Source organism: Suricata suricatta, chromosome 11 (genome assembly GCF_006229205.1).
Source record: "Suricata suricatta isolate VVHF042 chromosome 11, meerkat_22Aug2017_6uvM2_HiC, whole genome shotgun sequence".
NCBI classification, from domain to species: Eukaryota; Metazoa; Chordata; class Mammalia; order Carnivora; family Herpestidae; genus Suricata; species Suricata suricatta.
Window position 1 is genome coordinate 94389382 of NC_043710.1, and position 23460 is coordinate 94412841.

The 23460-nt window shown below is 39.1% G+C and overlaps 1 protein-coding gene across 8 annotated transcripts in view; it reads right to left on the reverse strand.

Moving 5' to 3' along the window:
* GRIA4 (glutamate ionotropic receptor AMPA type subunit 4) overlaps positions 1–23460 on the reverse strand; it is a 552500-nt gene that overhangs the window by 92260 nt on the left and 436780 nt on the right. For all 8 annotated transcript variants that reach the window (XM_029956122.1, XM_029956117.1, XM_029956119.1 and 5 more), the window contains one exon: positions 18750–18934. In XM_029956122.1, the coding sequence (XP_029811982.1) occupies positions 18750–18934 (185 nt within the window). The remainder of the gene's footprint in view (positions 1–18749; positions 18935–23460) is intronic.

Below are 23460 nucleotides of genomic sequence, written 5' to 3' on the forward strand. Positions count from 1 at the left end.
TGCGTCTTCTAGGGATGAGGACTTTTAGAAACCACAAACAATTGAAAGTGACAAAAACCCTGGCAGAAGACGTCTTGCAGAGCATGATACGCCTCCATGTTCTGGGAACCTGGGGTCTCGGAGGGCACTGATCTGAGGACTGAGTTCCCTGGCTGGGGAACAATGGACGTGAGTGCCTCACTGCCTTTGAACCCTCACCACCCTGACTGAGGGCGGCCAGGAGTTAAGGCCAAATCTCAGTCCTCTGCCAAGAACCCAACACTAGATGTAAGTTTCTGTGTGAAAACAGGCCCAGTGTTTACTCCATTACTCTATAGTGAAACGTCCTGCACCTCGGGGGTCGTTTGCTTAGGTTTTTAATTTTTTTTATGGTTGGGTAAAACCACAAGTGTCAGGGATATGGTTCTACGTGGCTATCATCAGCTCAACCGAGGGGAAGACTACTTCATGTAAAAACAAAACAAAATAACAAATCTGCGTGACTTCACTTTGTATGCAGACCACACCTGTGTCTCTGTATTTCTGATATTTTTCTTTATAAAGAAGAACAATAAACAGTGTGAGGTGAAAGACATGAATATCTAACAGCACAGCCTTCACACAAGTGTGTCTGGCCTACTTGTTATGGGAAACCGATGTCTTTGATGAAGACATGGTGTGGTAATTAATTATGGCCGTTTGTAAACACAGAAAAGTGTAGGAGTAAAGTCTCTGCATCTCTATTACCTTCTTACACAGCGGATGATAAATGGACAAAGAATAATGATAAAGTATCTGTTCAGAGTTCTAAGGAATGAGTTAGGAAGAATGTACAAGTTACACTGATTATACACTTTGAGAGGAAACTATCTTGACAAGAATAAAATGCTTCAGAAAAGGGACTAATTGATTTCTTTGATTACTTTCTCTTGTTGGTTTTTTTAGGAAACAAACAGTTGCTGAGAAATATCCATGGTAGTGGTCAAAAGATTCAGTTTAAGAATCAGGCCTATGGATATTTAATAAGGTAAATGCCAGAGGCACTCACCAAACTGTTTTATTACCAACTGATGGTATAATCCTTATGAGTGTGACTTCTAAATCTTTATTCACTTATTAAAATCAGGGAAGGATGAATCCAGGACATTTTCCCACTTCGGCCGCACCTTTATTTTTTTCTAAAATTTTTAAATGTTTATTTTTGAAAGAGAGACAGAGAGAGACAGAGAGAGAGAGAAAGAGAGAGGCAACATGAGCAAGGAAGGGGCAAAGAGAGAGGGAGACACAGAATCTGAAGCAGGCTCCAGGCTCTGAGCTGTCAACACTGAGCCTGACGCGGGGCTCGAACTGTGAGATCATGACGTGAGCTGAAGTCGGACGCTTAACTGACTAAACCACCAAGGCACCCTGACTCCACCTTTAAATAAATTTAGTTCAATAAATGTGTCCTATGTATAGGTTTAGGGCAAGGAGATTCAAGGCTTATAAAGATAAGTCGGTGCTGATGTTTTAAGGGTGTTTAATTAATCTCCGAAGGCAATAAGCCTCAAATAGAAATGACTGAAATACTGAGCAGAGTAAGGGGTGTGCCATGGATTTGAAGGAGTAGGATCATTTGGTTGGGAGAGCAAGGTAAGTTTAAAGACAGAATAGATGTTAAATAAATATTGATTGAGTGCATGAATAAAGAAGTTAGCCTATAAATGCCACAAACACTAGTATATTAAGATCAATTTGAAAGTTTTAAATGGTAAGAGTTTGGCCTTTAACCCACAATACAATTCTATGCGAATCCTTTCTGTATCGATGGTTTATAAAGCGTTGGGGGGTCTTTCTAGATAAGAGCTGCTTTATATTATCTCCAACTGTTGTTACGAAGTCCGATCACTGTATTGAACACTGTCTTCAAGCCAGAGACCTGCAACGGCGCACCCCAGCATGAATGATTAGGTTTTCCTTTTATTCTAATTTAATACGGCAGCTAGAAATTCCTCTCCCAGCTGTTACCATGTTGCAGAAAATCCCAGCCTATCTGGTGGTGTGGGGGACATGAAGCTCGTCAATGTTGGAGAATTACTGTAACAAGGGCAGTCCCTCACTAGTCCTCTGTCTCTGTAGAAATCCCAAACCCCCAGACATCTCTTGAATGTTGACTTTCAGGGTGCTTCAAAACACCTTATTATAGATAAAAACCAAATGCTTTCCCTTGTTCCGTTTGTTTAACAGATTTACCCCACTTTCACCAAAAGAAAAAGGTAAGGCAAGGGGCTTCTGCCAACAAACTGTAGAGTTCAATTACAGCAGGACCTTTACTTCCAGGGATGAGATTCATGGGCGGTGAGGGGGAACATAAAGAAGCCCAGACCAAAAGGAACAAAGGCTATTTAGTGAGAGAACACACTTAGGGAGAGGACAGAGAATGAGAGCGCTCATCAGTACAGGGACACACACACACACACACACACACACACACACACAAACACACACACCTGTATTTTTTCCTTGTACACGTGAAGGTGTTAGAAATTATAGAGGTTTCTAATTAGGACACACTCATTTTTAGGGAAAAAGGAGTGAAAGAGTTGCCCGTCAAGGGATGGCTGCCTCTCAAAACAGTCTCTCAGGGGAAACTTCTAGCAGAGGCTAAGTGCCTCCAGTAAAAGGAGAGTCCTTCTCAGGTGTAAAGTTGTGTGTCCGTGGTGCTGGGGGCTGTCACAGACACTACTGATGGCCTGCCAGTGCTTTGCCACAGGGCACGTCAGGGCACACTGCTGTAACTGCCAGCACCTGAGTTTCCTGGACTTCAGGGTCTTCTCTGATTTCTGGAGCCCACTTTGTTCATCGTGGGGAGGGCTAGGCGGCCAGGTGAGGGGAGCCCCCCTCCCCAGCAGCCCTCACACAATGGCTGACAGGAACTGGTGCATCCATATTCCAACGCCCTTGCCAGAGAGATGATTCTGACATGTGTGTTCTATTTACACTAATTTCAAATGACATTTACAATAATCCTCCAGTAATTTACATTAATATCAAATGAGATTAAGCCTTGGTCACTCACATGGTAATTTTATAGATAAATGTGCCTTTAATTGACTGCATTTCCCCACTGCCCTTCCAGTGTGTTCTTCAACTCCCAAACCAACTGATCACACACAAATCCTTGCCTTACGATCTGCTTCTGGGGAAACCAAACTAAGACAGTTTCCAAATTAAAAAAAAAAAATCACCAATGTGATAGTGAAATTGACAAGGGTTAGAAACCCTTGTTGGGTAACCAGCCCAAGCTTTCATCTCCGTAGTGTAACACATCTATGTTATATTGTGAGTCCCTAATCAAGGATAATCAAGGACTCAACTTGCATGAAATACCATGATTTTATTTGGATATCTAAAAAAAAGGTTTAGTCTCTTACATAGAGAAACAGGAATGAATCAGTATTTTTAATAAATCCTTTTCATTCCTGATATGTGATTTCCCCCTTCATACTGTCTTATATAATTTAAAGGTATCCATTCTCTGTGCTGGTGGGCTACTGGTTTTTTTCTTTGACTGTATTTCAAATGTTATAAAAATCCTTCAGTTTCATCCTTCCAGAACAAAGACTGTAGATCGTTTTGTATACATACACCTCTCCCCGCTGAGGGCACTATGAGGGTGGCATCTGAATGGAGTCATAGAACGATGAGTGAAAACCAAGCACTAAAATGCAGGTGTTTGCACACCTCACCTCAGCACAGTAACTGCCAAGAGCTACAGAAAAGCATAGCATATCATGGTGGTTCCAAAATTCTACACCCACAGAGCCTGAATAATATTATGATTCTCATCATGCTAACAATGGCCATCTCTTAGCAGAGATCAATTCTGTTTAATAACATTTTAATTCGGTGATTGAAAATATTTGCAGAGAGGCACGGAAGGTTCCACGGAATTTGTGATTATAGGTGTGAAATGCACATCATGTCCCGAAAGAACCACACTCTTCTTTAATTAAAGAGATATTTTGTGAGAGGCAATATAAAAATAATTCCAATGAGATGTAGGTGGAGGGGGTTTGCTTTCATGAACAAACACATTAAATAAGGACAGTCATTAAGTGATGAAGCCGGGACTCCAGCCCAGAGGTTTTGACTATGATTTCGTCTGTTTTTTTTTTTTTTCTTGTTTACTATACTCTGTTGCCTTCCTTAGGCCCCAGTAATCAGAAAAATGACTTATTTTGGGGCCAATTTTTATACATCTTTCCTAAGAGGAAAAGAAATAACAGACATTTATGACAGCGCCTTTCTTTATCACATTAGGTGGTGGACAAATGCCAAGCCTGCCAGCTTTCTCATAAGAAAACAAAAAACCCAATTGCTTTTCTTCAAATAACCCCCTGTCTGGACATATTGCCTATTTGAATTGCATCATATATGCAAGGTTTCCCTCATTCCATGTTACAGCAGACGGACGGTCACGCAGATGGACAGCTATCAGGTCAAACTTCACATATCAATGTTTAGGTTTGCAAATTCTTCATCTATCCATAAAAAAGCTAATAGTGAAAAAGCTTCAATAACTTGGATTCCATTTTCTTTAGCTGGTACTTTGTCCGGTATATATTTAAGATGATAGCTCAGGTATAGAGTCTAACTTTAATGTAAGCGCAACTCAATCCAATAGATAATTCTATTTATGTGACAAGCTCAATGTGGTCATTAAAGGTTCAATTATGTACTGTATAGTTTTTTTACAGTGCAGTTTAAAATACATTTTACGGTGTTCTCTTTGAAAATAGGAACCCCATAAAATGGTAGTAATAGAGTACTATCTATTAATCAGAGTATTCTGTTTCTTGGGGGAGCCAGTTGACTGAGAATATGGCTCTTGATTTCAGCTCAGGTGATGATCCCAGGGTCTTGGGACTGAGCCCCGTGTTGGGCTCCATGCTGAGTGCAGATCCTGTGTGAGATTCTCTCTCTCTCCCTCTGCCCCCTCCCTGCTCATGTGCACACGCACACTCTCCCTAAAAGAAATAAAATAATATTTCATTTCTTGAGATGTTCCTAATTGGACATATCATCACTGAATAAATATCTATTCATGGGTTATAAAGAAAACTTGAGGGGGCTGGTGGGGTTGGTGGTGATGGGAAAAAATATGTCTTCAAATGTCACATATTGTCACCTAGGTTTCAAAGGGATAGATAATTATGAGGGAATATTTGAATTACATGTCAACTATGTTCGAACATGGCTTGCATAAGCATCCTGGAAAGGTGTTGTTTATGGGATGGATGACCTCGAAGATCCAGCCAGCCTGAGAGTCTCTGATGCCGGGACTTTCCAGGGTAGGGAAGTGTAATGAGCCACTGATCTGGGGGCTCCTGTTAACATGCCATGTTCCTACCATTACCCATCCCCTGATTTTATACTGCTTTTCCTTATCTTTTTGATTTGAAATATTATCACCTGAACATTCTTCCCTCTCTCATTTTTCTTAATTCAAAACTTCCCTTATTTTCTTGGAAACATTTTATTTTCCTGTGTTTTCTAGGCAAATAAAATGCAAGGAGGTGACTGCAGGGAGGGAGGGATGGAGGGGGAAAGAGGGAGAGAGAGATAGAGGGAAAGAGAGAGAAATTCTGTGGCCACTCTTGCAGGGAACATCAGGTTAACTAAGGTTTGAGGTTGCTTTGCTATTGGAATTTTTAGAGACTTTAATATGCTAATGTTCACCCAAATCCCAAGAGCCAGAGTATGCAGCTCTGTAGAACAATTTTAAAAGGTTGTTTAAGGACATCCTTCCGACAGCTTTACTCTCTACTCATCGCTTTCCTTAACCGTCACATACATTTCAGACTTGAGTTGCTTTAGTGGCATTTTCTTATTTCTCTTCTGTGTTGATCATTTTTACTCACAATAAAAAGTCAACGGAACCATTTGAGGCATATTCAAGATATGTTCTGTCCATAATTTTTGTGGTAGCCCCTCAACTATGTAATAATGCCAGCTGGTACATTTTTAGTCATGAGTTCTAAAATTTGCACATTTGTAATTCTACTCAACAGATGGTAAACGGTGATTAGTTAAATACAGAAGACATATGACCCCAAAGTTACTCTCTTTACTTTTATTTCAGGAGAACGCTTTCCTTGTAGTTGAACTTGTTAGTTTTGTTGGACTTCAGACAGTTTGGTGCTGGAGAGTCTGGTTCCTATGAAGTGGGTTAAGAGTGCAAAGAGGTAAGCAGAGCTCCATGAATGCAAACTTTTCTATGTAACCTCTTGATATTTGTTCAAGTGACTAACTCTGAAACTACTTATTAAAAAACAACAACACCACCACCAAGTAAATGAAAGGTCATAACTAAGCAAAAAAAGGCAGGAAAAATATGTCCCTCCCTAATAAATGATATTCTCCTATTTGGTGTCTGTAGGTTATATCTGTGTGGCCAGCTCACTGTGTAGGTATTTTATTCCCATGAAGACTATTATCCATAACTAATGATACTGTTAAATTTACCAAAGGAAATTTTCTTTTTTTTAAACAATCAGTTAAACGTCTCAGAATCTTAACTGAAGTAATGGTGACTATGAACCCCTAAATTAAGTTCATATCATGGTGCTTGGCAAAGTAGACATTAATCAATATGTTTAAGAATTTCTCATTATCACCACTTGGCATCACATATTTACGTGTTGATTGTGTAGATCCCCTATGAGGCAGGGACTTTTGGGGGGCCTAGGACATTGCCTGGCCTCTGATAAGCACTCAGTAAATATGTGTTCTATAGATGTGAAATAAATGAAGTTAATTACTGGTATACATGCATATAAAGTAAAGATTAAGCACCACTGTTCAGTCCATTCTCTATGTTGTCATGAGGATTATCATTCTAAAACACGGATCGGTCAGATCATATCTAAAAACACCCAGTGACATCGAAAGGCTGTGAGGAATAGAAAACTACTTAGTAGAGACTGTGAAGCCCTTTGGAACCTGTCTTCCATTTGCCCTGAGTGTCTTCTCATTTCCCCTGCACCTGCTGTTCCAGACACATGCACTTGTTTCCAGCCCCCCCTCCCCGCCCCGCCTCACCATGGCTCCCTCCCAGGGCTCTGCTCTCTCTCTGCCATCTGCCAATGCCCTTTCTCAGTGTTCCTTCCTGGGGAGTTCTGACTCATCTTTCAGCCATTTGCTTTAGTCTTTATTACACCTTTCTGCACCGTGCTATGTTATTTGCTTGTGTTCCTCTGTTTTCCTTTACATTTGAAATTCCTGCAAGGGATTAACTGCAATTGATTTAATTTCATACACAGTGCTTGGAAATTGATAGGTATTGAATAAATGTTTGTTGAATAAATCAGCAAATGGGTAAATGCTGTGTGCATGTGTAAGAAAGGAAAATGATAGGGTACAGTGGGAAGAGACCATAAAATCAGTTTCTTTTGTGTTACCTGCAAGATATTTATATTGTTATGTCATTATATTAAAATATTTGACCTTCAAATTTACATACAAAAACAATCAGCTAAAATAACCACAATATTAACTGTAAGAATAGAATAAAAATTTTTTTTTTTCTGGGGCACCTGGGTGGCTCCATCAGTTAAGTGTCTGACTTTGGCTCAGGTCATGATCTCATGGTTTGTGGGTTCGAGCCCCACGTTGGGCTCTGTGCTGACAGCTCAGAGCCTGGACCCTGCTTTGGATTCTGTGTCTCCCTCTCTGTCTGCCTCTCCCCTGCTGGTGCTCTCTCTATTTCTATCTCAAAAATTATAAATAAGTAAACATTAAAATAAATTTTAAAAATATTTTTGGCAGTATAGATTCTGTGGTTATAAAGAAAAAGGCATAGGGCAATTATTCAGACGATTGAGGCCTGGAGTTGCAAGAACATAACAATCTCTTGGTATATGTGACCCTGGGTGGGGGCCAGGGGACTTAAAAATAAAGAAAATAAAATTCCTTATGTACAATCTTGATCTTCCTTCCATTTACCAGTGATCATGTGGACCTTCTTCTTCTTCTTTTGGAAGTTTATTTATTTATTTTGAGGTGGCGGGGAGGGACAGAGAGAGAGTGAAAGAGAGAGAGGAGAGAATCCCGATGTGGAACTTGAACTCGTGAACTGGGAGATCATGACTGAGCTGAAATTAAGAGTCAGACACTTAACTGAATGAGCCACCCAAGTGCCTCAACAATCTGATCTTAAACTTGGCACCGGTTGTACGTGAGGGCAGAGAAAATCTAGGGAAGTTGTGTGCAACATAAGGGGAGAATTGAGCATGGATTTGTCCTGTTACCTTTCCAACTAAATCCAGTGATTAAAAAGATGTGTCACTTCATTCACTGGCAGGTAGTGTGCTCTATTACTCAACTGTTTGATATAAACACTCGAGGTTTTACAAAGTGCGGTCACACTGACGTTTACAAGACCCGGAAAAGCGTCCTCAAAGGTATTCTTGGGTGCTTTGCTTTCGTTTTGTCAATCTCACTGTCTTTTAAGCATTTGGAGAGTGGATGCAGAATTCTAATGGAATACTCAGTTATCCCCGTCTCCTATTTAATGAGTAATATTACTTGCCTTTCTCTAAACCATAGCAGACAAATCTACACAGCGGCTTTCTATTTAAGTCTAGAAACACTAGCTTATTTCTCTAAAATTATCAAATAGATTTTCCTTTACCTTTTTTAAAGAAAACTGAGTTTTTGAATGTTTGTATCAATGACAATAACAGAAACTATTCTAAGAAGTGTTCTTGAAGCATCAACTAAAACAAATTTCGTTGAACACGATCAATGCCTAGAATTCACAATTCTTCCAAGACTACCATCCTGACAACCATATTTTCCTTCCTTCTCAAAAAACATACATCCTTTTCTTTATTTACTTTTCCTTTTAATTTTTTTAACTTTATAAGGAAATGAGGAATATCTGCAACCATGGTAATGGTTGCTAGGAGACAGTTAGAGACCCCTTTGTAACTCCTACCAAATTCCATTTGCACTAGGCCAGCTGAGATCTATAAAGGTGGTTTTTTCTGGTTTCTCTGAAAACAACATACCCAGTGCGTTAGAATAGGATTTGCACATTTGAATTAATTCAGCTAAAACGTAACATTAAAGAAGTGAAAATTCACCTTTTTCCTAAAAAACAAACCAAAGCCTCATGTCTTTCAAATTTCTCCTCACTTTGCTGCAGCTCCTGACCGAGCAAGGGTCGATATGCAGAAGCAGCTGTACAATGGAGCTAGGCGGCAGGCCTGGCCAGGGCTGCAGTGCGGAAGCTGCTGATAGGGTTTCTTTGCTGTAGTAATTTCTTGGAGTGCCTGACTTGCTCCCATTCCGTCTCGCTCATTGTTGTTCTAATATATGGAAATGAAACACTTGTGCTTTTTCAGCCACTGCAACAAGCACCAGAAAACCTAGATTTCCCATCAGCTTCGGCGGGTGAGATATACTGAATGAGAAAGCTTCTCAGGTAATTGAGGGCTGACCTCCACACACTTAAAGGGCTGGTGTCTGCTCTTCCTTCAAACACAGGACAGAGATACCTCCTGCCTGTGTCTTCAAATGAAGCTCATTCAGACTTTCATTTATTGGACAATTATTTTGATCCTGTTTCCTATCACTAGTGATGTACTGGTAAAGGCTAAATGCAGACCCTGCTCTGCTGGAGACAAGATTTCAACAACAGAGACAGACAGCTAAGCTAATGCAATGCAGGGAATCCACATTCCTGCTACGTCAAGTCTTGACAGCAGCATCTTGGGCTATCTGCTCCACTCCAATTTCGACATTTGCCCCCGACCCAATATTTGTCACATGGAACGAGTCTCCACCTCCTGAGTTCCCAGAACTCCTTGCCTTCCCAGTTGTCTCTGTCCGGAATATCCCTACCCCTTCTTGGTTCTTGGAAAAATACAATGTATTTTGAGTTTAAGAGTCTGTTTCCCCCATGGAGCACTTCTGACTGTCTAGGTCAGCACGTTTGCTTGGGTCCCGATACATGTTATAGTATTTCTGATTCTGAAGCCATCACATTGTCTGGTCCTTGTGTATTGTGTTTCTGAGTTCCCAGCTTGACAGTATGTCATCCCGGTCCAGGGGCCATGTTTTGCTCATCTTTGTTCAGCCCCGCAGTGCCTGGAAGGATGTTGGGAACATAGATGTTGAATGAACATAATGGGAATCAAGTGCAGGACTGTCCTGTCTCTACTGGTGTTGGCTCATTCCTACTGTTGGAATGCAGGCTGCTTAATCCCTCCATAGATGGCTCCAAGAATCAAAGCCATTATCCCCAGTGACAAGGCCTCTTCTGTAGTGACTACTCCTCATGACTGAAGCCAGCGTTCCGTGTCTCCATGTTTTTTTTCAGTCTCTTCTGTCTCTTATACTTTTGTTTTTGATGATTTTTTTTGTCTTAGTATGAAAAAAAATGACCCCCATGGTTATCAGCCTGTAAATAAAGTGCTCCTTCCCTTCTACATAATGATTCAACTAGTTAAGGCATATGGAGGCAGGCTCTTTAAGCTGTTGGCTCTCATTGATGCTTTATTCAAGTCAGACATGTGTTTGGAAGAGGAGATGGGTAGAGTTCTAAGATTTAATACAGTTCTTCATGTTAGAGACATCTGAAAATGTATAAAGGCAGACTGTAGATGAGCAGACCTTATCTGGCCCGACACACTTGGCCATTTGCCCCAAATCCTGTCGGGACCCTGATCCTTGGCGATACTGGACAAAGAGGCAGCCTTGGACTTAGGACACGTTGACTGAGGCCCTGTGCACTTTCCATCACTTAGGTACAAATGGCCACACTGCTGTTTGTGAGAAATTTGCCTCTTTCCAATTGGTCAAGCCCTGAAACAGGATTACTGGCTTTCTCTGGTGACACAATAAGCCTCTGGGAGCCCAATCATGGCTTTTAGGCTTTTCTGACTGGTTTGCAAACAGTATGGGAAGCTCACTGGCTTTGCCATTTGTCTAAGCATCACATTGTGTCTAAAGGGAACCTAAATTCCCCTTTTCTATGGTGCAAAGGGGAATCATGCAGAAAGGGGCACCGATTATGTTCGAGGTGTGAGATAAAGACGCAGTTTGGGAAACCCGAGAGCCAATTTCTCCATTCCCTTGTCAAACAACTATTTCATAATGTAAGGTCAGTCCTCGCCATCTTCACCTGAGAAGTACTTGGTGAGGCTCCTTAAGTCCATCCCTCGTATGCCCTAAGGGCAGCAGGCTCCTTCTTGTTCTCCACCAGATGCTTCTGACTTCATCACGTATTGGATAAGAAATGGCACTCATCTCCAAATCCCTGAGGCATGATGAGATCCTTGATCACTTTCTATGTACTGTATTTCTAAAGGAAAGAATCCATTTTCATAGGATTTTAGCCAATGCTTTTGGCTTAAGCCTTAGTTAACCAGCGAAGAGTGGCTAATTAGAACAGAAAAGAGGAATCTTTTCACCTCATCACTTGATCTTCAGCAGACAGCCTACTGCCTCACCCAATGTGGGCACCTAATAAATCCTTGTACGATGAGTCAATGTACAGAAATAAGGTTTTACTTTATGCTTCTTTACAAGCATGTGTAAAATTATATATTGCTTCAGGATCAAATGCAATTATCAGTAAGTCTGTACTGGAAGTAGCATTAGTGACTTTTAGAGCGAGTAAAATTTTCTAAGATCACCTCATCTAACGTCTCTTATTCAGAGTAAGGAGAAGTAGAATCACAGGTATTAAATGATTTCATTTACTTTTTTGTTTTTTTATTTATTCACTTATTTTTGAGAAAGAGTCAGTACCAAGCAGGCTCCATGCCCAATGCAGAGTCTGACATGGGCTTGATCTCACAACCCTGGGACCATAACTTGAGCTGAAATCAACAGTTGGACACTCAACTGACTGAGCCACCAGGCGTCCCTCCATTTACTTTTTACAAATAAATAACTGAACATTTCTTATCCATTTCTTAAAAAGTGAAAATATTCATCTTTTTTGGAAACATAATTTTGGGGAGATAGGTCGATCGAGCAAAGAAAGAGGAAGAAGAGCATACAAGCCACCCCATGGCCCTACGTAGTGACTGTATCCAGGGGATGAGTTGGGTGTAATGAGAGAGGGTTTCACGGACTGTGGGAACACAGGAATCTAGCCGGGTGACCCTCGTTATTTTTCACGGTGGAGTAACACGTGTGAACCACCATTAGCCTTATGTAGTATTTTGCCCAAGTAAATGGATGCCAGAAAGACAGTTAAGATCAAGCTTATTGTTGCTTTTTTGCCAGTGGGCTAAATATATGTATCAGTCTGGTAGTTCAATATTCAGTTGATAAGGTCTTAGAGTCCCTAAGGACACTTAGCAAGTAATCAAGTTCAGGATTCAAAATTAATGGATATGTGTGAAAATAAAATAATATACAAAAAGGCTCCCACTATAAAGCACTGATTTTGATATGAAAGCAATTCATTGGATTCCAGCTACATTGTTTTCAGCTATTCTATAAAATAATTGTTAGAGGAAGGAAATCAGGTAAGGTGAATAATCTCGTGCCCAACGTGGTATATTAAAGTAAAAATTGACAGTTTTAATATTTGGTCACAAATTTACCAAATACTCATAGAGTAGTTTTTGTTTTTGTCTTTTTCTTCAGAGTTATTTTCAGCAGATGAGTGGAACAAATTGTCCACTGGATTTAAAAGGCCAAAAATGCACTTGTTCTATTGTAGCCTTGTACAAACAATATGACAATAAATTTCACTTTGTAGTTTTGTTACGTTTCTATTACCTTAATAACTCAGTGGGTAATATTTACATAAATCCTTCCTTTTTTCCTATGGTGTAATTTAGCATAGAAAAATCAATATATTTTAAACTACATTCTCTAACAGTTGTTTTGAAACTGATGTTTTGAAATGTTTGAATGAATACATGGCTACTTGTTATTTTAAATAGTAATCCATGGAAGGAAACTTCTAAACTTATTCTATGAGGCTAGCATTACCTTGATTCTGAAACCAGGTAAAGACCCCACTAAAAAGGAGAATTACAGGCCAGTATCCCTCATGAACATAGATGCAAAAGTTCTCAACAAGGACTAGCAAATTGAATCCAACAGTACATTAAAAGGATCATTCACCACAATCAAGTTGGATTCATTCCTGGGCTGCAAGGCTGGTTCAATATTTGCAAATCTATCAACATGATATACCACATTAATTAAAAAAAGGGATAAGAACCATATGATTCTCTCAAAAGATGCAGAAAAAGCATTTGACAAAGTACAGCATCCATTCTTGATTAAATACCCTCAAGAAAGTGTGGGGAGAGGAAGCATATGTCAACTTCATAAAGGCCATATATGAAAGATGCACATCCTTAGTACCCATCACCCAGTTAGCCCATCCCAACCCACTTCCCTCAGTTTGTTCCTTATAGTTAAGAGTCATTTTTATGGTTTGCTTCCCTCTTTTTTTTCTTTCCACTATGTTCATCTGTTTTTTAAATTGTTTTTTAAATTAAATTGTGAAGGCATCACAATTCTTGACTTCAAGCTATATTACGAAGATGTAGTAATCAAGATAGTATAGTGTTGGCACAAAAATCACACACACAGGTCAATAGAACAGAAGAGAAAACCCAGAAATGGACTCACAACTAGATGGTCAACCCATCTTCAACAAAGCAGGAAAGAATATCCAATGCAAAAAAGTCTTTTCAACAAATGGTGTTTGGAAAAATGGGACAGCAACATGCCAAAGAATGAAACTGGAACACTTTCCTTATACCATACACACAATGCATTCAAAGTGAATGAAAGACCTAAACAGAAAAACAATTGAAATCCTAGGGATAACACAGGAAGTAACCTCTTTGACTTCAACCACAGCAAGTTACTAGACATGTCTCCAAAGACAAGAGGAACACAAGCAAACATGATCTATTTTTATCTTCATCAAGATAAAAACTTCCACAGCGAAAGAAACAGTCATCAAAACTAAAAGGTAACCTTCAGAATGGAGAAGATATTTGCAAATGACACATCTGACAAAAAGTTTATTCAAAATCTACAAAGAACTTCTCAAACTCAACACCCAAAAACAAATAATCCAGGTAAGAAATGGGCAGAACACATGAATACACATTTTTCCAAAGAAGGCATCCAGATGGCCAACAGACACATGAGAAGATGCTCAACATCACTCATCATGAGGGAAATACAAATCTGAACCACACTGAGATACCACCTCACACAGGTCAGAGTGGCTAAAGTGAACAACTCAGGCAACAACAGATGCTGGCGAGGATGTGGAGAAACAGGAACCCTCTTGCACTGTTGGTGGGAATGCACACTGGTGCAGCTGCTGTGGAAAACAATATGGAGGTTCCTCAAAAAGTTAAAAATGGAACTATGCATTCAGTTCAAATGTCCAATGACTAATGAATGGATAAGGGAAACATGGACATACATGCAATAAAATATTACTCAGCCTTCAAAAAAGAATGAAATCTTGTAATTTGCAAGACCGTGGATGGAGCTACAGTGTATTATGCTATGTGAAATCAGTCAGAGAGAGACAAATACCATATGATTTCACTCATTTGAGGAATTTAAAAAACAGATGAACATAGTGGAAAGAAAAAAAGAGAGGGAAGCAAACCATAAAAATGACTCTTAACTATAAGGAACAAACTGAGGGAAGTGGGTTGGGGGTGGGCTAACTGGGTGATGGGTACTAAGGAGGGCACTTGTGATGAGTACTGGGTGTTATATGTTATATGTTATATGAATCGCTGAATTCTACTCCTGAAATCAGTATTACACTGTATGTTAACTAAATAGAATTTAAATAAAAGCTTGAAACATTGAAAAAAACCCATTGAAGTAAAAAAAAAATAAAGCACATATTTAAAAGTACAGAGTGAAGCATTGATTTACTCACCCTTATAGCTAAAACTTTAGCTTTATAAACATCTTAGTCTTGTTGTCCTTACCACAGATTTCTAGTGACAGTTTTGCTTTTATGGTAGTGTTTTGGTCCCAGGTCAGAATTTTTCAAACAAACTATCTAAAGACAGGGATAAAATTCTGCATTTTTAGCAAAGTCAACACATCATCCCAGGGGATTCCTAAGCCTATTATTGTTGGAGATCTACTGCCTTAGAATATTTATTTTTAAGTTAAAAATAAGAATATTTATTATTAACTTAAAAAGATGTTGTAAAATTCTTAAAACAACTAATCATTTTGAAAATTCTGATACATTCTGTAAGTCTTTTGGACAGAGAGCAAAGAAAAGAGATGTTAAAAAAATAAACAGTGATACATTTATAAAAACGAATTAGACATAAAAATAAGTTGGAAAACAGGTACAGAAGATGAAGCGCTTCTCTAATGACAGCTGTCAATTCACACATTTTAGGAGAAAATTGTGTGGGCCATTTTCCAGTATGATTTTGAAAACGGACACAAAATCATGCCAGCATGCCACTGCAGTATGGAGTGTGCCCGCCCTTCCCTAAATTGACTAACATGTCCCCTTATCTTCAGTGTATTAACTTCACCATCTTCTGAAAGAGGGCTCCTTCTTTTCAAAGTCATTTTTCTGGGCAAGATTATTTAGCATTTTACTTCTTTTAAAAACTGCTTTGGTTGATTCTCTTAAATTGTTTTCTACTGTTATCTCAATTTATTAAAGAAGACGTTGAAATACAGGTGTATTAAAATACATGTAGAAACTCTTGACACAGTTTGGATTAGCTCTTGTGTTTAGATGAGTCAAGAGTAAAACTGAGAGACATTAAAAATGATTTGGCTTAGGGGCGCCTGGGTGGCTCAGTCAGTTAAGCGTCTGGCTTCGGCTCAGGTCATGATTCACAGTTCGTGGGTTCAAGCCCCACATCGGGCTCTGTGCTGACAGCTAGCTCAGAGCTGGAGCCTGCTTCAGATTCTGTATCTCCTTTTCTCTCTGACCCTTCCCTGCTTGCACTGTCTCTCTCTGTTTCTCAAAAATAAATAAAAAAACATAAAAAAATAAAAAAAATAAAAAAATAAAAAAAAATGATTTGTGTTAGAGCTACAAGGAATTAAAATATAGATAGTTAAAAAATCATGTTCAGGATCAGAAAATGTCTTTTTGGGGGGAGAAGTTTACAGGTAAATTAAGAGTATATTATATCCTCATAGTACAGTAGATATTGTACAATCAATTAGGTTTATAGTTGAGAGACATTTGAAAGGGATAAGGTCTCATTATCACTATGCAGTCACGAGAGACAAGAAACCTTATAGAATTCGGGAGGAAGAAGAGACATGAAAAGTCTGATGTTCATGTTTTCTATGTTCTGGGGATCTGATGTACAGCATAGTGACCACAGGGAACACCACTGTGTTACAGGGGTGCCCGGGGGCTCTGTCTGCTAAGCATGTGACTCTTGGTTTTGGCTCAGGTCATGAACTCCTGGTTTGTGAGTTTGAGCCCCGCATCAGGCTCTGTGCCAACAGCGTGGAACCTGCTTGGGATTCTCTCTGTTCCTCCCTCCCTCTCTCTCTGCTCCTCTCCTACTTGCTTTGCCTCTCAAAGAAATAAACTTAAAAAACCCCCCAATACTGCGTTACCTATGTGAAACTTGTTGAGAGAGTAGATCCGAAATATTCTCATCCCCCAAAGGAAATGGTGACCAGATGAAGTGACAGAATTGTTCATTCACCAGCCCTACTGTGGTCATCACATCACAATCCATTAGTGTATCAAATTACCACACTGCACACCTTAAGCGTACACAATGTTATATGTTAATCATATCTCAATATGACTAAAGAACATAAAAACAATATTTTTGAGGGGCACCTGGGTGGCTCAGTTGGGTAAGCATCCAAATCTTGATTTCAGCTCAGGTCATGATCTCACAGTTCCTGAGTTCCATCCCTGCATCAGGCTCTGGGCTGGCAGTGGAGAGCCTGCTTGGGATTCTCTCTCTCTCTCTCTCTCTCTCTCTCTCTCAGTCCCTCCCTCAGCTCTGTCTCTCTTAAAAAAAAGTATATTTTAAAAAATGATATTTTTGAGATGACAAGAAAAGAAAAGATGTCTGGTCCCCTTACAAGATTTTATTTAAGGCTTGTTCACAGTTTATGCAAAGGTATGCTGGGTATGCTGATTTCCGTCTCAGAAACCAGCCCAGACCCTGAAATGGGGCAGTGTGCTTCTGCGAGTACTCGGCTGCCTTCCTCAGACAGGGTCATGGTGCTAAGTGGGCGAGTGGGGGGGTCTTCCTGAACCTTCCTCGCCCTCTGACAGGAACTGGCAATCCAGGCAGTTCTTAGAACTCCCTGTTCTGTGGGATTCATGAGGAGGTATTTACAAAGCTTCTGTTGTTCATGGCAAACGACTCAAACTCTCCATGCAGGGGTGATGGTGGGAGGGAGTGAGAGTGGAGTTTGAGCTTAAGCGACTGTCTTAGGAAAGTAAGAAAGCTTTTTTTATGGATTCCACAATTACACATTTAAAAAGCCCATATACCTTGAATAGTTGCAACGTTAATGACTTTTTGTTCTCCACTCAGGAATAAACCTGAGTAATATACAGGTTTATAATTAATGTCTTCCAATATAGTATAAACATATTTTTAAGTCAAGTTTTTTTCCTTCTTCTATGAAAAGATAACAGGAAGAATACTCTGTCTTTTCCTCTTACAGTATAGCCTGGCTTCAGCAGACCTTTCAAAGAACAACCACACGCTTTTTTACTTTTAACTTTCACTAATTCTTCTAGAGTTGAGACGGGAAACTTCTGGCATCTAGTTTTAAACCCTTCAATATTAAGGAAGAATCTCTGAATCATATTTTGGTTTTGATTTTTCTAGATGGGTACCTGAGTTATTCTTATAAATAAACGTCCACATTGGTAAGTTTACTACTACAAATCAAGTCTTATTATGACGCAAACTATATGTGGTAAAGTAACCAACAAAGTACTACAATACCGCTTCCGCCAACCTACTTGGTGTAGACAACCAGGAGCAAACATTTCCGAAGCCACTAGATGGCATTCATTCACCGCAATTTTGTCCAAATAGGGCTAAAGCTTATCATGATATGCAGGGTTAGGAGGAAGGCAAACGTTAACCATTATTTGATAATATTTTCCTATTATATAGCACAATAACCAAGCTCACTTCTACCTTTTCCTGTCACTTCAAATCAATTCAGTATTTACTGAAAGATTTATTAAAGGAGTCTTCATTTGTGAAGAGAGTTGAAAACCATCTTCACTGTGCACTTAAAACATCTAGAAGAAACTATGCTGTACAATGTGATTTAACTTTCTTTTTTAATCATTGCTTTACTATTTCTCATAGTAGTTAGTTCTCATGCAGCTATTTTTCTATAAAGGTTAGAAAAAAAACACAGCCACAAATACTACAACTTTCTAAGATTTTAGATGGAATTAATCTTCAAAATTAATGCTTCAAAATTAATGTTTATGAAAGTGGAAGGCCAAAGGCTCTTGATGATTCACAAAAGGTCCTTTCTATTGCAGGTCCTAAAAATGTGTGAGAAATAGTGCTACTAACGGCCCTGAGACCTAAGAACCAAAATGACCTTTGGTGATAAAAGATTATGATTTATTCATGGCAATGAATCATGGAATGAAAAATCCTGAACTCTGCACCTCACACGAAATAGTGGGGAGAAAATATTGATGGGAACAAGTAAATCAAAAGTCAACTTTTTGTAGAAGGTAGAGGGTAATAAACATAAAATCCAGGACTTACCTGTTCTAATATGTTTTGAAGCCTCTCTATCTCACAGTCTATTACAAATTTCTTCTCTTGTCGTCTATCAAGTTCTTCTAGAAGTTGCCTATAGCTGACATCATTAAAATTTTCCACACATATAGCGCTGACATGCCAACCATTTTGTCCTGCTTTTTCCATAATAGCTTGAAGTATTGAGTATCCTAGTGGGGAAAAAAAATCCAGAAGGGTTACCAAAATCATACTTTTACTCATGTAGGAACTGAATCTACGGCAATATTTTTATGTTGCAAATACACAATGCATGCTTTAGAAATTTAACATCTGAGTTGTTATTTCTGAATCATTTGTTTTTGCTTTCTTTCTTCAGGCAATACCCCTTAAAATATTACTTGGATGAAGCAAGAACTTCATACCTTATTAAGAAGGTCTCAAAATCTCTACTGGACAACATTACATTGCTTTTGACACATTTTTGATGAGATAAACCAAAAATCAAATTCAGTACTACCTGCAGTCAATAACAATTTCATAAACTCTTTTTGTTAATTCTACTCACTGGAAAGAATTAATTTTGAATGACTGTTTTGGTTCTTCCCTGGAACAAAGTAGTAAAAACATTTTTTGGATTCAGTTATGGAAGAGATGATGTAGAAAATCAATGCAGAAGTATTTATTGAAGACCCATTATTGTGAATAGAGAAGGCATTATTATTTCCCCTCCCTGCCTTTTCTGGAAAGAAGGCGTTATTTAACTCTTTGTCTCTTGCCAGGGCAGTAATGTGGATTGAGGTTGAATGGGATGGCTTCGAGGTGAGGCAGCAGGCACTCAAACTCATAATCCAGTAGAGGAGAAAGACATTCAAATAAACAAAGACAACTGAGTTTAAAACCGTGTAAAGACAGCAGTACTCAAGGTGAAGTGTTGGCCCAAAGGGGAGGTTTGGTTAAATAGACCTTGCTGGGATATGGAAACCAAATGCGGAGGATAAACCACTTGCACTAGGTCGTGAAGGCTGAGGTCACTCATCCAAGATTGCTGAATTACCAGGCGTTTTCTTTAGCTGGAGATAGCCTTCCAGAAAATGGGGTGGTCTTTGCCCTGTTTTGGGTCCTGACTTCTCTGCATCAACCCGCACCGAAGGAAAGCCACCTGGGTTAAGGGAGGTGGGGCAAATTTGGGAATACAGCACCTGGAGTGTTTCTTCAGGACAACATGGTCTTGAAATCTGGCTTTTCTCAGTTTTTAATTGGCAGGTAAGAAAAAGGGAGGGGCCTTTGAAACTATGAACAGCCCTTACACACAAACTGGTTAGACTCAGAACCTGGAACCCAGTTATTTTTTCCCCTTGTGGCTTACTGTAAAAAAAAAATATGCTCATCCTTTTTAAGAAGGTCTGGCACTTCTTTGAGTTCATTCTATGGCAGATGCCTGCAGTCTCTCCCTCCCCTGGTCCCTGGAGTGAGCATGTAGAACAAGGCGGATTAAAAGTAAAGACTTGAATACACAGCACTTGTAAGATAAGAGGTTACACTGGTATGCTCAGGTTTCTGATTGGCATGGGTCTCTGAGATTCAAGAATTCTGATTTTTAGGTATGTTTTCTACAGGTCAGAGTTTCAAACGTTATGGGTGCTTAGTTAATATTAACAGATGGAACTGATGATGAGATCATATTTGAAATATAAATTACCTGATATCCTGCCAAATGAAATACTGTGGCAGTCAGGACTCATTTTTATTTAAATGAAAAAAATATTCCCCAAACAGGAAGACAGAGGGCATGCTAATTACCATATAATTATTCTGGTACATCTATTGCACCATTTAGTCTTACCTTCTTTAATGTATGCCTGTCATCATCTTTCCAAACCTCACCTAGACTCCTCTCGGCCCCCACCCCAAGTCCAGGGCACCTTCCCTCGTTTTCTGTTGGACTCCTATGTAACAGGACAGTCTGAGTGCTCTGTTAATGTACGTGTTCATGCCTCATTTATTCAGCTACTGAGACTTGGTCTCTGCTAGGAAGAGAGACAATGTTCCTTTTATTTGTTTTTGACTCCTAGTAACATGCTCTTTTCGAAAATACCAATAGACATCTTCCTTTTCCTTTTTCTCCTTCTATTTATTGTTAAACCAAAATAATTGAAAGACTGTTTGAGATTTTGCATGTTGTAGAAGCAATCACTACTGGCCACACACACCAAAGCAGTTGTCCTGCTCCTTGGGATCAATTCACAGCCTCACCGCCTTTAAATTTATTTATTTAAAAAAATTTTGTTGGCACCTTGAGCTTATCAGGATTCACGTCACTAATGAAGCATCCAGGTTGTTATTTTCCTACACGACTTTCACAGAATGTACAGCAACAAGCCTTCTGATGAAATTCATATATGTTCACAGTTGCATAAGAGACATTTCAAGATTTACACGAATGCCAAAACTATAATTCAAATTCGATGTTTCGTTATCTAATTTTTCTAATTTACCAATGACACTAGAATTGAAATAAGACAAAACCCTAGGACACAATCTTTGTTAAACGGCCAAGAAAGCTGGCTGCCTAAAAAGAACCATTAATCATAGTCAGATGTAAATGGCATCTTTTCAATGCAGTGCAAGGGACGTGCGGTTATAGGTTGGAAGCCTGAATTCTCTTATAAGCTGTTTGATTTTAATATGCTTTCTTATTTATGCCACTCAGAGGTATGTGTTTTATTTATTTGCCAAGATAGTTGTAACTTGGAAAAAATACTGCTGTTGAATCTATGATTATGTAACCTAGCTGTTATATAAACTAGAAAATCACAAGTCATGTCACACTAATTCTACATCTGGCTATGATCTGTGTCTCTCACTTATTAGAAAATCTGTAATGCAATATTGTTGGCCATGAGATCTGCAGTGTTGGGTGCACAAGATGGATGGACACTTTATAACGTAAAGAATCTTTTTAGTGTTGTTTCTACATTAACAAGCTGCCTAACATTTTAATTCAATATAATCTACTGAAAACCTACTAAATCAGAGATTCTTCAAGGTTTGCCAAGATAAAGACATGATTCCTGTCTCTACAAGAAATTAACTATCTAGTAACTTACTAAATAACTAACCTTTATGTAAATTACACAGTATTATATATGTAACCAAGATAATTTTATTAGAATGGTAGTGAAACCATCGCATGGACAAGATCGCATCACTGTTTTAGAGTAAGTAATTAAAGGACACTATTGAATTACACACAGAGATATTTTTAAAAATGTTATTATGTCATGTAATGATATTATCAGTTATGCTGATAATTGGTCATAGTGATTAAGCAGTACTGAACTACTGTGTCCATACACACATCAATAATTTTTACATCATCCATGGGAATGACCTATTTTGGATGAGCAGTACCATCCACACATGATGCTGCTAGCCACACACGCTGGGTTTTATTTATTTGATGTTCTCTCTTTCAACAGTTATTTGATTCAACTATTTGCTCACAGAGAAGCAGGAGGAGAAGTTTATGTCACAGTGGACATAATTTCAAAAAGAAGGGAATTATCCATAAGCTGTAAAAACACCTTCTCTGGGATAAGGACAGAAAAGAGCGCATAGTGCTCTTTAATTAGAAGGTCATTGGTGCACTCAAAGCTGCATTGACGGAATCCTGGGTGCAGAGGTCATATTTCAGAAGGTCAGGAAATGGAGAAAACGAGAAGTGAGAAATGTAGACATTATCAGGGAGTGTCGTCAGCGTAACGAAGTAATTAGATGACGTGTGTGCCGTCATGATGAACAGGGGATGGAGAAACATTGAGGTTGTGAGAACCAGTTTGGAAAGGAGGACTGAGTCTAGCCCTTGTTGGTTGTTGAAAAGCTGCAAAGGGGCACAGCAATGCCTGTATTTTCTCCAATTACAACCCCTCTCATTGACTCATAAATTGCTATGCCGGCACCCACCACTGCATTATTGATTTCTCTGGTCTGGGCACAATCACTGGCATCCCCAGCTACTGGGTTTGAAGAGAAAGCTGTACACGTCTGGGAGTATACTTCATGCTTCATGTTAACCTCAGTCTTGGGAGTAAGATTCTGTAATCCTCACTGAACTTGATGGCGCCATGCTGGAAATGGAGGGCAGATTGTGTGACCAAGGAGTCTGGACTCTTTTCAAAGCAGCTTAGCATGGAAATGACGCGTTCAAAGGCTACTGTCTGGACTCTCAGGTCTCGGCATATGTAAGGAGGAACAAACATGTAGCTTAGTTAAATTAATGGGCATCTGTGACTATAGCATTTATTTTATGCCACAGGCATAAAATGGGCATAGTGAAAATAAACCAAGATCTTCTAACTTCTATGGTCTGAGGCCATATATGCAAACCTGATATAAGATGGTAAGTTATCCTTGTCTATAACCAAGAATAAAAATAGAAAATCCATTTTTAAAGATGGTCATTCTGGGTCTTAGGTTTTCCCTGTGGCCTCTTGTATTTTCTGACAAGAACATTTATTGTTCCCTGAAACCTATACTCCAATGTTCATATTTAATTCAGATGGCATCTTGCACATAAATTTGGTAATTCAAATCTTTAAGGTTTCCGTTAGTTGCAAGTGAGCCTAATTCTTTTTAATCCAGGCATACGGCAAGAACTTTTAACCATTTGCCATAGGTTCACAGCACAGAACAACTCCCTCCAGCCAGGCATGGTTAGTCAGGTTAGGCACACAGT